The sequence below is a fragment of the Malaya genurostris genome, chromosome 3, assembly GCF_030247185.1.
Source record: "Malaya genurostris strain Urasoe2022 chromosome 3, Malgen_1.1, whole genome shotgun sequence".
NCBI lineage: Eukaryota > Metazoa > Arthropoda > Insecta > Diptera > Culicidae > Malaya > Malaya genurostris.
In genome coordinates, this window is record NC_080572.1 from 18467167 (window position 1) to 18483020 (window position 15854).

General features: G+C 37.9%; 2 protein-coding genes across 4 annotated transcripts; both read left to right on the top strand.

Moving 5' to 3' along the window:
• Positions 1-1155: 1155 nt before the first annotated feature.
• Positions 1156-9022, top strand: LOC131436921 (venom serine protease 34-like). Of its 3 annotated transcripts, none has more exons than XM_058605915.1 (5): positions 1156-1542; positions 1674-1882; positions 1937-2149; positions 2212-2317; positions 8377-9022. In XM_058605915.1, exons 2-5 carry the CDS (start codon positions 1682-1684, stop codon positions 9003-9005), a joined length of 1149 nt encoding a protein of 382 aa, XP_058461898.1. In that variant the 5' UTR covers positions 1156-1542; positions 1674-1681; the 3' UTR covers positions 9006-9022. The 3 variants fall into 3 exon arrangements, with proteins under 3 accessions (XP_058461898.1, XP_058461897.1, XP_058461896.1); XM_058605914.1 differs by having other exon boundaries at positions 1156-1511; XM_058605913.1 differs by having other exon boundaries at positions 1156-1882.
• Positions 9023-9048: 26 nt separating this feature from the next.
• Positions 9049-12001, top strand: LOC131436922 (venom serine protease-like). The gene is made up of 2 exons (XM_058605917.1): positions 9049-9736; positions 9806-12001. The coding sequence occupies exons 1-2, from the start codon at positions 9184-9186 to the stop codon at positions 10423-10425; spliced, it is 1173 nt and encodes a 390-aa protein (XP_058461900.1). The 5' UTR covers positions 9049-9183; the 3' UTR covers positions 10426-12001.
• The last annotated feature ends 3853 nt before the right edge of the window (positions 12002-15854 follow it).

Sequence of the window (15854 nt, forward strand, 5' to 3'; positions counted from 1 at the left end):
TCCGAGTAGGTTGTTGGTGCACGTATTTACCCCATAATCCCGTAACCGTTGTATGGGACCGCAAGACCTTTCATTTATATCTAAGTTTCATCGGTTCATCCATCTCCGAGAAAAGTTAATGCAAAAAAACACACATACGCACATACGAACATATACATTTTGCGTACTCGACAGGTCTCGGTTCAAAAGTCGGTTCACAGTGATTTCGTAACCTTTCTATATGAGAAAAGCAAAAATCATTCACCGAACTTCGGTAAATTCGATAATCAATGTTTACAAACTGTCAATCCGTGACGACACTTAAACAATAATATCTCTGAAATCACTTTCAAACGAGCACAAGATTGCTGAAATCGTTCTAGCCATCTCCAAGAAAATTGTATAGCGGCAGTGAGATTTGTCGGTTACGTCACTTATACCATTATATCTCCAGAATCGCAAGTGTCAGCCGTTTGATCTTCGAAGTTGATCAATTGATTGATATTGACTTTTAAGCAAGTCTAAGATTGTTGAAATCAAATTATCCATCTCCGAGAAAATTGATCGCATTAGAAAAAGTGCTAACTTCAATTGCATCAAATAAATAGAAGAAAATCATAAAATGAACCTTTCATTATGCACATTTGTTTACTAACTAATTACGAAAAAGACCAAACTTCAAGACAAATTTTAGACTACAATTAGGAGAAGATGGAGAATTTCTTTTTGAAATGTAAAAACAAGTTTCAGTTCTTTCGCGAAACCATACTTTCTAGATGGAAGATTGTTTACTATTATTTATTAAATTGCTAATTCATACATAATTTTTGTGCACGAATTCCGAGCTCAATAATTTTCAAACATTTGAATATAACCCACCGGTGTTGTTCCATTAAAACCCATTGCGTATGAAACTCGTTACAAGCCTATTTTGAAAGATCCGAATTAATTTTCATCTATGCAATAACTTGCTCCAGATGTTTTGTTATGAAAATAGAATCTTATAGTATACATTTCTTCCAGTGAAGATGTTACCGAAATCTTCCTTATCTCAGGCTCTTGCTTGCTTTTTCTGCACAAACAATTTATCAAAACGTCTGTCCCCCCTCCCTGCCCAGCGAAATACATATAAACACAAAAACAATTAGCGTCATCTCTTAGTAGTAAAAATATAGCTCGTAAGCTCAGAGCTTTTCCTAGACTTTTGACCAGTGCTTAAGGAAACAGAATCGAATTAGTTAAGCAATAAAAACGACTAACTTGTGTCCGCTGCAAGGTGGCAATTGTGGAAAGCAGCCTTGAAAAACAACCCAAGTGCACGTAAAAGAGCGGGACGGTTTTTTTTTTTTGAATACATTTTGCGTGCTATTTACATGCACATCAGACACCGGATACGGATTTACGGTCACGATTCACAACGCATAATCTGATACCGTAGAAAAACAAAGCCCCAAAAAAACCGTCCTAAATTAAATCTTAATTCCAGTGGGGAAGGAAAATGGAAGCGAAAATGAAATTGATGTCTTGTTGCGGTAATACCTGCGGCCAAGGATAATTGATTCTGTGACTAGTGAAATATTATTTCTTTTGCATGTTTAAAAAGTTCAAGGAAGCACGTTTTATATTTTGATTTAATAATTGCGTTTTTGCTTGTTTCATGATTAAATTGGTACATTCAACGGTTCGGATAGTAGTCCCACTGATGGTTATCTCCCTTTCATTGGCATTCGGACAATACACAGGCTGTGATTACTATCAACAAGTCGTCACCGGCGAATCGTATGCTATCTACTCACCCAATTATGACCAGTTGTATCAGGCCAACACGCACTGTCGTTGGACTCTGTCCACCACCCCGGGATCAAGAATTGCCTTATCTTGTCCCGATGTTTACATTCCACAGGTATGATCATTGAAACAAGATAACGAAGGTTGCCTCAAAGCTACTTTCTTCCAGAGCACTTCATGTTACTACGACAAATTGTTAATCTCAACTGGAGGTAAATTGGATCTTTCAGATTCGAAAGCCTACTGCGGAACCGGTACTGTAACCACGGAGTCTATTGGAAGTTCAATGGTTGTTACGCTGGAAGTGTCCACAGCAACGCACGGTGGAAGGTTCTACTGCACTGCTAAGAAAATCAACTGTCAATGTGGTATGAAACGTAAGGTATGAGAAACGACAATCTATATGCTGTCTTGTTAGTGCTACTATAGAGGGTAATTTTTCAGAAAAAAATTGTTGGAGGTACAGAAACCTTAGTCAATGAGTTTCCAATGATGGCTGCACTAATTGATATGGCTAGCGGAAATGGGATATTTTGCGGTGCCACAATCAGTAAGTACAAGCTTGGAAATAGCTATGAATTATTTACTTATTTTTTACCCGGGTTGGCGGTTCAATGCATAGGGCGCTGGTCTTACAAACCAGATGTCGTATGTTCGAGTCCCGACCTGGAAGGATTTGTAGTGTCAGTAGAATCGTAGCACTAGCCATGCAATGGTTCTGTACACTCTGAATTGGCTGCGAAGTCTGTTGAAACATAAGGTCAAATTCCACTACAGGAATGTAATACCAAGGCTTTCCTTTCCTATTTACTTATTTATTTATTTATATTAATTCTTTATATCCGGCTTTAACTTCGTTAAGCGTCGTTAAACCGGGTGCTTTATTAGAAAAGGCTCATTATTTACTAATACACATATGGAGCAACACAGATTATACAGAACAATGTGAACAAACGATTAATAAGAGATTTCATTGCAAGGACACAATAATTGATAACTCTGACTAACCGTTCGACAACATAATATCACTAAATTCAGAAATAAGTACAAACATTCCATTCGAAATTGAAAAACAAGTAATGCAAATTTCTTCAAATATTGTAAATAGTCATAAATTAGTGAATTTATATGATCTGTTGTGTTTTCCCTTTCTCATACAGACAGGTTATGCAATCACTGTGAAAACCGACTATTGAACCGAGGCCCGGAGGACCGAGTGTCATATACCATTCGACTCAGTTCGTCGAGTACGCAAAATGTTTGTGTGTGTATGCGTGAGTCTGTGCGTATGTATCGTTTTTTTGTACTATTTTTTTCTCGGAGATGGCTGAACCGATTTTCACAAATTTAGATTCTAAAGAAAGGTCTTGCGGTCCCAGACAAAATTCCTGAATATTATTTGGATGCGAGTTCCGGTTCCGGAATTATGGGGTAAAATGTGCAAAATGGGTAAAATGTGTAAGTTTTCTCATAGATGGCGTGACTAATTTTCACAAATTTAGGTTCAAATGAAAGGCCCTGTGGTCACATACATAATTCCTGCATTTGATCCGGATCCGACTTCAAGTGTCTTCGGCTCAATCTGTATTTGCGTTACATTCATTTGGTGATATCATTCGTTCCTAAAAACTCGGCAGGATAGATAGCACTGTCAGTAATAGCGCGTACGCAGTTTTTATGTACTATTTATCAAATTCGGAGAACTAGCACTTTGTTTGTTTTTTTCAATCAAATCTTATCTTATCGAAAGTTTTCGCCAAACACAGGATTGTGTTATCCAACCTACTGACAAAAACTTCCATGGTGACTATTATTATTATCATTATACCATGTTCACTAGGCTGGGACAAAATTTAGATTTCAGCTCCATCAAACTTTTCGTGTTCCTTTTCAATCCAATAATAGTTAAGCCAATTTTTATCTCGATCGGTAAAACCCGGTTTCGCGTTACGGCGCGGATCCCAGATCCGGGAAAAAAGAGTGTTACCTTCGTGGAACCGGAGGAAGGACAACAGATGCTGCTGAAGGCAATCTTATTTACATATTTAGCCGTTGGTGGTTCCGATCGTTATGTACGGTTTGCTGAACTACTACACCCACACATCGCCTGCCACAATAAAAACACTTTATAGTTCTGCTAACTGTTTTCTTCCGGAACGTTTTTTAAACATCCAGACGAGACATGCCCACGAATTTTCACAAATTTCAGACCGGCTATCTGCTTGGTATACACTTTGATGCATTTCGGTTACATTAACCACTCGTAGTACAGCTTTGTTCAAGTAATTCCTCATCTTCCTTGCGTTTCCAAGATTGCATTTCACGGGACACGATCGAATTGTAAATTCCAAATTGTTTAACGATCCACCAGCGAGACTGGCTTGGATTTTTCACAACCGCACACACTGGCCTGGATTTTTTTTATTGAAGCACTTCTTGCTAGGATGCGATATCGATAACCACTTAACAGCTGTATGTATGCATGTGTGAAGCCGGGAGCGGGTCACTTCGCCGAAAGCCATTTCACCGAAAATCGTTTCGCCGAACGCCATTTCGCTGAAAACCGTTTGGCCGAATAGGTCATTTCACCGAAAGTCATTTCGCCGAAAGGGTAATTTCGAACCCATTATATTATTATTTTTTGTGTTATTATGCCTCCTGTATAACTGATGTGGCGCAGCCACATAACCGAAACCAAGATGTCTCGAAGACATAAAGCGGGTCGGAAGCGGCGGCCACTTGCATACGACCCTGTAACCGCCTCGATTGCCCGGTCTACTCAAAGCTAGGTTTCTTTGCTTTAGTTAAGTTCGAACGAACGGTAGCGAGGTCGGCCAGCACACGAATCAAGTCGATATTTTTTCACTTAGTAAACGGAAAATATCACATACATTTGCTTGGCTTGACTCAATCTTTATTCAAGAGTTCATAAATCAATATTTATTCAAGAAGTCAACAAAACGGGCGTTAACGTATTATCATTCATTTGTTTTTATTTTAAATCAATTCCAATTATAATATTAAGACAATTGCAGGAATCGGCGCCATGGCCTTTTCGGCGAAATGGCTTTCGGCGAAATGACATTCGGCGAAATGACCCATTCGGCGGAACGGCATTCGGGTGAATGGCTTTCGGCGAAATTACCCTGATCCGGATTGCAATACGTGCCCGATCGTTTAGTGATAAAGAAAAACAAAGACTTCATCTCCGGGGATTGAACGAACTAAAAAAAGTCCCAAGGTATGATTTGATTATGAAGAATAGAACTTGTGGTAGGTAATTTTAGAGACATAACCGCGAGATTGACGTAGGACTGCTGTCGACAAGGGGCAGATCGCTTTAAAAATCCACATTTATTCTGGTACATTGTTCTACTAATAAATTATCTATTTCAAGTAGAATCTCATCTTTGTAAAATGCTTTGGAAAAGAAACGAAGGTTACCATTTCTCCAACTTTCAACACAGTTGACGATTGTTCCCACGAGCAAAATTGCCTCTCGTTTGGCGAACGGCGCACAAAGTAAATCTGCCACATGCTTGTGTTAGGAACTAAATGATTCGGACGTAATTGCGGATTATAGCAATATCATGTATGGCCCTTAGAACTGTCGATTTGTATATGTATTCGTTCCGTTGTGTTCATACTTTGATGAATTTTCCGCACTTGTTTGAAGAGAAAACCGCACTGCGAACGGAGCGAACAATGGACATAATAGATCAAAAGAGCGGTTCTCACTGCTACAAAAATACCAACGAATAGAATTTTAAGATGGACTTCTCATTTCTGATTATCATTTTTCATTTTTTGAACCGATTAAATGTATTTTTTTCTGTTACTCGAACGCAAACGACCAGCAGCTGAATGATGTAATCGCGGATTCATTTCAGGCTTTCAGAAGATGGTGTTTTCTACGATATTGATATGCCGTATGCAGAGATGTCTATCTCCTCTGTGTGACGAAGAACAAGCAAAATTTCTCCCCTCGCACTGACAACTTCAACGAGAGCTCTTCTCTTTCACATTTATACACCACTGTTGTATAAAGTGTGCAAGCATCATGAGTGCGTTTGTTTATTTCCTTTTACCTCTTCCACTGAATCGCACCAAAGTGCTAGAGCATTAGCTAATAAATTCTCTGAGGTGGATGCAGATACTTTCACAGAGGTATACACGCCGGTGAGCACTCTGCTGTATGGTTTGCGTTGAAGAAGCGTGGACACGCAAAATCAGCAAAATAAAACAATTTATCGTAAAATTTTCGGTTTTCCTTGCAAATTTTTCATGGCAAGGCTAGATCTACTCTCTATTAATTGAAGTTCACAGAAGTGTTCGCTCACCATCACGCGCCAGTGGTCACTTGGGTGTATTTAGACGAGAGCGCGTGTGAGCGATTCATGCGAAGAGAATGTGTTTCACTCGCGCCAGCTGCTTTAACCACAAGCACACACTCAAATGCTGTCTATTCGACACTGAGAAGAAGTGCGCTTTCCTCTTTGTGCAGTGCTTCGTTTTTTGCATCCTCGGTGTGGACAAGAATCTGACTCCAGCGTGTATCACTCTGGTGAAATGCCATCTCTGGCCTTTTTCGGCTGATTTTGTATAATGTTCATCATCGTTTTCCACTTTTCGTTTTCTTTCCTCCAATGCAAACGACCAGAAAGTGGATGATGCAATCTCTCTTGTTTGAAACGAAACTACTGCGAATGTCCTACAGCAGATATGCTCAAAGAATAACTGCTGTTTTTCTGCGTTTATGTGGTGTTTACACCATTGCTGAAATTCCTTGCTGGCAATTTTTTTTAAATTATAAAAACTTAAAAAAGTATCTTTTAAGCCCTTAAATCATCATTCTCATTAATGATATTGGCCCACTTTGTGCAAACGAATTCTTTTAACTGAAAAAAAAATATGAAACACGTGCACAAAGTACATTATTTTCATCCTGTCGCCATTTTGAGTTTCTTCACAAGCTTCGCTTGTCAACATAAAATTTAGAACAATCAGAAATTTTCATTATGCACCAACCAGCAGCTGGTAAGCGTTTACATTAAACTGGTAGCGTTCTGGATCCAGTATACTGGTACGAGCATGCTGGCATCCAGCAGAAGTGTAAAGGGAGCATTATGCTTGAGAAACGGAAACTCATATTCGCCAGTGACTGAAGCACCAGTTGAATAATGCCGGGTGTACTTACACTTGGTTGGTAAAGGCAGGGTAACGCGCAACACAGACCCCATTGAGGTCATCAGCCTCTTCTCAGTAACTCCTATCCCTACCTCCCCGCGGAACCGGCTGGACTGCGAGCAATCTTAGGGAAGATCGGGTAACCAACCCCGGGAACTTTGGTCGTAGGCTGACAGGGAAGGGGGGTTTGCTTCTGCAAGCCTCAGCGTCTGTTCTCCATGTTAGGAGCGGCTCACAACAGCGTCTGTTCCCCATGTTAGGGGCGGCTGATCGACGTCCGAGGGCCAGTAAAGGAATTCAAGCTCAACTGTACACTATGGTCCTCCGGAAATTTAGGGCGTTGGTGTCCTGCGAGCCGTAAAAAACTATTGCAACGGAAAATCAGCAAGAGTAATACGAATCGAGAGCAATGGCAATGACCCCTGCGACGAAAAAGGACTTGCGATTGCAAGCTCGGTACGTGGAACTGTCGATCTCTCAACTTCATCGGGGGCACCCGCATACTCGCCGATCTACTGAAGGACCGCGGGTTCGGCATCGTAGCGCTGCAGGAGGTGTGTTGGACAGGATCTATGGTGCGAACGTTTAGAGGTGATCATACCATCTACCAGAGCTGAGGCAATACACGCGAGCTGGCAACAGCTTTCATCGTGATGGGTGATATGCAGAGGCGCGTGATCGGTTGGAGGAGGAGTTCAGACCGACGATTAAAAAGTTCAGCGCCCACCAGCTGACTCATCGATTTGGCCGCCTCCAAGAACATGGCCATTCGCAGCACCTTCGTCCAACATAGCCTCCCTTGTCGTTACATCTGGACATCACCACAGCAGACGGAATCGCAAATTAAAGTGGTATATCAATCGACGTGGTATTAATAACAATCTTACATCTTTTTCAATTCGTGTCGTGAAAGAATTTGAGAAAATACTCAAACAAGGAAAAAGTCATTAAGAAAACAAATCTGGAGTAATTTCGTTACACTTTCGTGTTGTGAAGTTTTTAAAATGCACCCAGGTGAGCATAGTAAAGAAAGGCATAGTCCTACGTCAAAATCAGAACACTTGATTTTGAAGAATAAGCATAAGAAACACTTTTGAATCTTCGAATTTCCGAACCCCTTGAAAAAGTCCGGGCCCGGGAGATTCTCCTCCTTTCACGACTCCCCCTATCGGGGGAGCAAAATAAAATAATAATCGTGTTCCACATCAATAGCTCGAATAATTACAAAGGGCTGTCCCATGTATTTTTTTCTATTTTCTGATACAAATAAACTTTACAGTCAACTTAGAAATTTTAACTGAATGCGGGGTTTTATTTCTTCGTGGAAAATCTTACAACCTATCATACATTGAATATTGATCATTAGGCGATTATTAGCTCGTTTATTGTTTCTAGGTTTTTTATGTGCTCTTTCTTTTTCAGTTAGCAACTTTCATGCAATATCGGCTGCCCACTGCCCCATTGGCCATAGTATCACTAACCTGGCCCTGTTAGTAGGAGATCACAATATCACCTCCGGTACGGATACACTATATGCCGCCATACACCGCGTTGCATCTATTAAAACGCATGAGTTGTACAACATGGAAACTAAACTCAATGATATCGCAATTGTTCGCGCCGCTACAGAGATTATTTTCTCAGCCGGTGTTGGTCCAGCTTGTTTACCCTTCAAATATTACGGAGCAACATTCGTAGGATTGGAGCTAGAGGCTGTAGGCTGGGGTTCGACAGATTTTGGTGATCCAAAGTCAAATGTTCTGCTGAAGGTCAGCCTAACCGTGATCGATCCCAGCAAATGTTATGCGACGTTCAAAAACTACGCAATTACTCAAATTTGTACTTTTGTGCCTGGGAAGGACACATGCCAGAGTGACTCAGGTGGGCCATTATTATACACTGACTTCTACAATGGCCTGGTTTATCTTATTGGTACGGTAAGTTATGGTATGGCTTGTGCCACTAATGATCCGAGTGTGAGTACCAGAGTTACAGAGTATATGGATTGGATTATGAAAAACACTCCTGAATGGACATATTGTTATCAATAAAATATGTTAAAACTGAACTGCGAAATTTGTTATTCAACAATGTAGTGGTACTATAAGTAAATACACTTCGCAGTAACAAGAAACTTAATTCATTCCAAAATGTATACAGAGCCGTATTTAAACAGTTGCTATTCTAATATCGGTTAACGCAAATTTGTTGGCGAATTCAGTTGCAAAAATGATCGCACAACGATCACTACTTCTAAGTTTACTAGTTCTACCGTTAACAAGTGCTTGGTTTGAAGGCTGTGATCAACAGTTTCAGTTGACCTCAAACGCAGATTTCCAGTTGCAATCATCTTTGTATCCAGGCAAATATCCATCGGGAAGTTCTTGTCGCTATCTACTGATTGCTCCTCCGGGATACACCATTAATGTCAGCTGTGCGATTAACATAGACGCACCTCAGGGATCGTCTTGTTCAACAGAATTGTTCTACATTTCAACGGAGGGCTTTTCTTCGTTGGTGGGGAGTGAGTTCTCATGTGGCACCGGAGTACTGAATCGCCAATCTCTGTTCAATAAAATAATGATAGCCTATACCTCATCAAGCTCAAGCAATGCAGGTACCTTCAATTGTAGGGTTATGGTACAATCACAGAGTTGTGACTGCGGTTGGTCGCGCTGGCAAAAAATCGTTGGCGGAACGGAATCTGGCATTAATGAATATACATCTATGGTGGGACTACTGGACAAGGTGACCGTGAACGTGTTTTGTTCTGGAGTAATAAGTGAGTTTGTGTATTTATTTATTTATATAGATTCCATTTTAATAGATTCAATTTTTATTTGTTGACTAGTAAGTTATAGATACATTATAACCGCAGCACACTGCGTGGAAAACACCCCAAATGTTGACCGTTTTCAAGCTTTGGTAGGAGACCAAAATTACCGAACAGGCTTGGATACTCCATATTCTCAGCTTTACGACTTAGAACGAATCATCGTTCACGAGAATTATGGTCAAAGTACACGTGACAACGACATTGCCTTGCTGCGGACCAGTAAAGATATGGAATGGAATCGCGGCGTCGGCCCAGTTTGCCTTCCATTTAATTATTGGTACTATGATTTCAAAAACCTCCAAGTCGATGTAGCCGGTTGGGGTACCACAAGTTTTGGAGGCCAGCAAAGCACGACCCTGCGTCGTGCTACGCTCAATGTCATTGCAAACGAAAACTGCAACGTTCAGTACGTTAATAGTAAGAAATTATGTACCTATGCCCCTGGGAAGGACACTTGCCAGTTCGATTCAGGAGGGCCTTTGTATCTACGAGGAGTACAAAATATGTATACAATCGGTATCATTAGCTACGGAGGAGTATGTGCAGGATCAACGCCATCTGTCAATACTAGAATAACAGCCTTTCTCGATTGGATACGGAGTAAAACCGGTGATGCAATTTTTTGTGTGAAATAGTCAAAAGTTAATGTTGAACACTGGGTCCAGAGGTGCTAGCCTTGAAAATTAACACTCCTGATGCACATATACGACCTACAAAATTTTGTAAAATCAATTGTAGATGAAAACTGTACTGACGCCGACATTACATAATTGCATTCACATGTCCTGTTTTCCTCGTTATATACTGATCATATTTAAGCTCTTGATGGATAATAGCAAAGACTTCTTATTACCAAGATAGCAGACCCTGTCAGCTTGGAGCGATCTCAATCTTCAGTTCAGCAACGCCATCGCACGGCGTCTCATTCAACATGTCATGTCAATTGTATGGGTGCACAGCCCTGCTATTTTGGCGCGCACGAATTTGACATTTCTCTCCTCTACTTCTATGTATGAGGTTCGATGCGGGCTCACCTGAGGGCGACATGCTCGCAAAAAAGGATGTTGCCAATGATTTGTTCGGGAAATGTGAGAGCTGGATATCTTGTTAATATGATGTCTTTGAAGATAGCCAGCTTTCCGATTTTACGTACAAATTATTGGCAACATACTTTTTTGCAACATGACACCCCCTAACGAGTCCGCATCGCAACTTATGCATACACGCACATGAGAAAACTGTCACATCAGCGAGCGCGAAAGTAACTCAATAACAAAGAGTGTGAGCGACAATATTTATGTTTTTAACTACTGCATCAAAATCGTTTGGTTTGTTTTTCAGCATTATCATGTCGATCGTCAAAGGGTTATATTTTGTTTTACAATTAATTTTACAGAATGCATCAGATGCACATTATGATGAAAAAAGTGCTTGTGAGATGTGCAGCATAAACTTGCTTTTTTTTATAATCTGTCCGTATGTGCAGCATAAACTTGCTTTTTTTTATAATCTGTCCCAAAAAAATGGATCATTTTGATAGCGGAGCAAGATGTGTGCTGAATCTGTATCATAAAAAGTACTAAAAACAGGTTTCGTTGTAACTGTAAATGAATGGATCAACCAAAATAAAACAATATTTGTAAACCTACTATTAACAATCGTATTTGAATTGGACAGAGTAATTCTAAAAAATCGCATTATCAAGAATTAATATCGATCTCGTGACTTCTTTTGTTAGTGCTAATGAACGTCTACTAAGCATCTTACAATAAATATCCTTCAATTTTATTCGGTAAAAATTTAAGTAATTTAAGTTAAAGAATATGGATTGATTTTAGAACAATTAATATGTGTGTGAGATTCATTGCTTCTTTTACCATGAAATGTTTTTCTTTATTCGGAATTCGACTAAAATCCCAAGAGCCTATAAACGCTGATACAGAAATTATCTTTTTGAACATTGTTAATGAATGCTCTGATACTTAGAATCTACTCTTAATACGTCAATCTAGCTTGACATTATATTTAATTGAAAATTTCTAAATATTCTACTCAAAGTAATTTTTTTTAACCTGGGTTAAATAATAATAACAGACTCTCATCAGAAAAGTAATAACAGATTATTTAAAAAATATTGACTCCTCTGCTTCATACCTGCATACAAACACTATTAGACTTCGATTGTTTTGTACCGTTTCTGAACGCCATAATTTGCTTTAAAAAAATCTCAACGTAGACTGTTGTGATGAGAAGTGGCTCCATAAAAGTAAAAATAATGTTCATACTTGTATGGTCGTGAACAGAATAGAATTAAAAAAATCAAAACTCATACTTTTATTTATTTATTGTTTCGTATAAAAATATGTACTAGTATCTACTCATCAATTGTGTAGATTTATAAATATTGAGCTTTTTAGCTTTATTTTGAGTTTTCTTATAGTCATTTCTAATTTTAAATGAGCAGTTCATGTTGGCTAACTTACATCCTATAAGCATGTTTATATATTTATCTGTAATTTTCAATGCACATGTAATACACATTACATCCATTATTTATTTTTCACATTCAAACAATATTCATTTTTCTTCAGTATTTTCAGTAGATTCTGCTCGTTCTATTTTATGGAATTCAAAGCGGTCTTCTGTAATCTCTATTAGATCGGCCTTTACTCCTACCGGACCTAATTTCAATAGATCATCGAAATGGGAATTTAAAATTCGACACACACCTTGGAAAAAAAATGAAGATTTTCTCTCCAGGTGTCAATATACGGCTAGAATTGCAGTATCGTTTAAGATCGGACAAAATCGTTGCATTCATCGGAGCACTTTCTGTTTGTGTTGTCATTCGTATCAAACATTCTTTATGCTTGACTGTGCTACATGCCCATCCTGTAGTCCAATGAATGCTAGAAAGCTGGTTTATATCACTGGTAAACTCAACTGCTTCATCATCTTCCTTGCAAATATATTTTTCACGGATATGCCGTCTAGTAATAAAACCGATTTTTTTAATTTCATCTTGATTTATAATAAATTTGCTTAGATCAGCTTCGACATTACCGACTTTTTTTTGGTAGAATCAACTGATTGATGATGTCAACGAAACCATCCAACGTATCCCCTATAGAACAAAGTACACCAGCTGCAGTTAACAAATTACCACCCAACCAACCAGCAACTGCAAACAATGTCCAACAAGACGCATCTACAGCAACTATTAAACGTTTTCCTTTAAATAATAATAAAACTGATTGATGACAACTGACTTGTAAACTGACATGAATTGCCTTGCATCTGGATGATTGTTGTTAACATGTTTCCATCGGATTACGGAGAAAAAATGTTCCAAACAGTCTTGTGATAGATTTCGTGTCCGAAGAAATGAAAATCCGAAATTTTCATGAAGATTTTTCCATAACATAGTAATTGACGAGATATATAGCAACCAGCCTTCGTTTTCCAATAAAGTTTTCGTGACTGTTATTTATTGTTATTCAAAGTTATCTTGTCCGGTAATGTATCGATAACAACTTCGCCAGTGACGTCCTGTTCGTCTAATAGCATAATCGGCTGATATTCGACTGGAAAGATTTAAATGTTATTAAACGTTTATAACTTGTAGAATATTTTTACCTTGATTATCGTAAATATCCATTAGACTGAACTGTGGTACGGGTATGTCATTAGCTGGAGCAGGGCCACGCAAAGTTGGAGTAACAAATGGTTCTAAGCTAAAAGTATTGAAAATATAATAATGCACTGGTGATGGAACAATCATACACTGAGCTAAATTTTCTTTTTCACATTATATGATATTCTAATGATTTTGCACTATTAGCATTTCCAATAATAGTTACAAGATGTGTTCAACATCATGTCAAATATATGAGATAATCTTATGACACATAAAACTCTTCTTAACGTTATTTTTATAGGATTTCCATATAACGAATAAAATTTCCAGTCTGAGTCAAATTTATTGGTACGTCTTATAACCATTACTAGATATCCGTACAACATACATTGAAACAATTTATGAAGCGCATATTATATTCACTTCGAATTTATTTAGATAGGTTCATATATACCATAAGACTAGTTTTATAAAATTATATATATATATATATATATATATATATATATATATATATATATATATATATATATATATATATATATATATATATATATATATATATATAACTTTCAATGGAGGTCATACGAATAGCAGATAAGATAAGCAGATAATAGCAGAACTACTTTTCGTTGAGGATTCAAGCTTTACTAATATTCCATTCGGTAAGGGAGCACCTCATGATATTTGCGAAAGAGAAGTGAGATCCCGAGACTGAAAATAAAAAAAATGAATCTTACTAGACAGATAGAGTAATGAAATGTACCGGATATATATTTCATGGTCCGTTAACGCATATCCTTGAACGAAGTTGGATGAGCTGTCTTGTCAGCAATTTAAAATTACATTGAGATGCGGAACCTCCTGAAGAAATGGTCTGGAGCAGTTGATGAATATCGAGGACACAACTATTCACGACTTTCATTGGATTTCCATATAAATTATATGGGATATTTTCATAACTTTCATTATGATAACGTCCATTTAGATTTGACGTACACATTAAATAAAGATTATAAGTTTCCATATAATTTCTATGAATTATATTCTGCATATGATTCATATGACAAATCTAATGAATATAAATAAGATTTTCATTTCAGTGTACCCTCGAGAATAATTTCTGCTATTCAAGAGATCCTCATCTCGAAAGTGATCAGCACATACGTAACTATTAACGGTGAAATCTCTAAACATAGATTTCGGCGATGGACCTTTACATCCGTTGAAGCAGCCAACAATAGTACATCTTCGGCTCATTGCACTGTTCCTTGATTAAACCGAGATTTTCTTACACATACGACTTACACAAGGTGATCGATCTTCTATTACAAATGTTTATATTTGCCTGCACAAATGCTGAACAAGGGTCTTCGTTTGTTTACTTTCTACGCTAGAAAAAGAATAGGTTTTCTTTTTCATGCATCGTTCATGCTCGCAGCACTCTCACTAGTGAGTGATGCATTTGACATAATAAGTTAAATGCGCCGCCGTTCGATGGCGTTGCTGAACTGAAGATTGACATCGCTCTAAGCTAACAGGGTCTGATAATAGTCAATTTAACATTAAAATATGATCTTATAGTTCAAAAGCAATGAATTCGATCTTTCTCCAGAGCGTATTCAAATTCAAGATTTCTGAAAATAAAATGCTCATAACACACTTTTTCGAGAAATCTCATATATGATGCTTTAAAAGTTTTTATTCGCTGTGTTGATAATTATGAAATCACCTTTTGTTCTAGAAAAGCATCTAACAACTAGTGTTGCTCTAATAGACTTAAAACCATTAATATTTTCCTAATTTAAACAAACAATTATATCTTTGCTGAGAAGTTTTGTTTAAAGATAGAAAAGATTAAACAATAAGGTGGAGAAAACTCAGTTGAAATAATTTTATGTTTGATAGTAATATCTCTTAAAAATATTGTAGGTTTCCGATTATTCTATGTATATCTTTTGTATAAGTTGTGTCTATGAAAATGTCTGGAAATGCAGCCTAGTATGAGAATAGAAAAGATTAAACAATAAGGTGGAGATAGAAAAGATTAAACAATAAGGTGGCGAAAACTCTGTTGAGAAGATTTTTTGTTTGATAGTAATTTCTCTTAAAAATATAATAGGTTTCCGCATATTCTATGTGCGTATATCTTTTGTATAAGTTGTGTCTATGAAAATGTCTGGAAATGCAGTCTAGTATGAGAATCATCAAGTCGAATCATCGATTCGATTTTCTGCGATTATTGTCAACTTGCGTAGAAAAATTCTCTTACGGTTCATGCATTAAGAGGCAGCGAGTTCTTGTAGCATCATCTACCAGATTGTCGATGTTGTATACAATGTAGAGAAATATCGAGCCGCTCTCTACCAAATTATCGGCAATCGCCAACATTGATGGGAGGAATTTTCCTGACTTCTTCTGTACAAT

Bases quoted from the DNA above. Each gene is read 5' to 3' on its own strand.
- LOC131436921 (XM_058605913.1), top strand. From the start codon at position 1,637: ATGATTAAATTGGTACATTCAACGGTTCGGATAGTAGTCCCACTGATG. The intron at 1,883-1,936 runs GTATGATCATTG...ACTTTCTTCCAG, and splicing joins CCGATGTTTACATTCCACAG to AGCACTTCATGTTACTACGA. The intron at 2,318-8,376 runs GTAAGTACAAGC...TTTCTTTTTCAG, and splicing joins ATTTTGCGGTGCCACAATCA to TTAGCAACTTTCATGCAATA.
- LOC131436922 (XM_058605917.1), top strand. From the start codon at position 9,184: ATGATCGCACAACGATCACTACTTCTAAGTTTACTAGTTCTACCGTTA. The intron at 9,737-9,805 runs GTGAGTTTGTGT...TTTGTTGACTAG, and splicing joins GTTTTGTTCTGGAGTAATAA to TAAGTTATAGATACATTATA.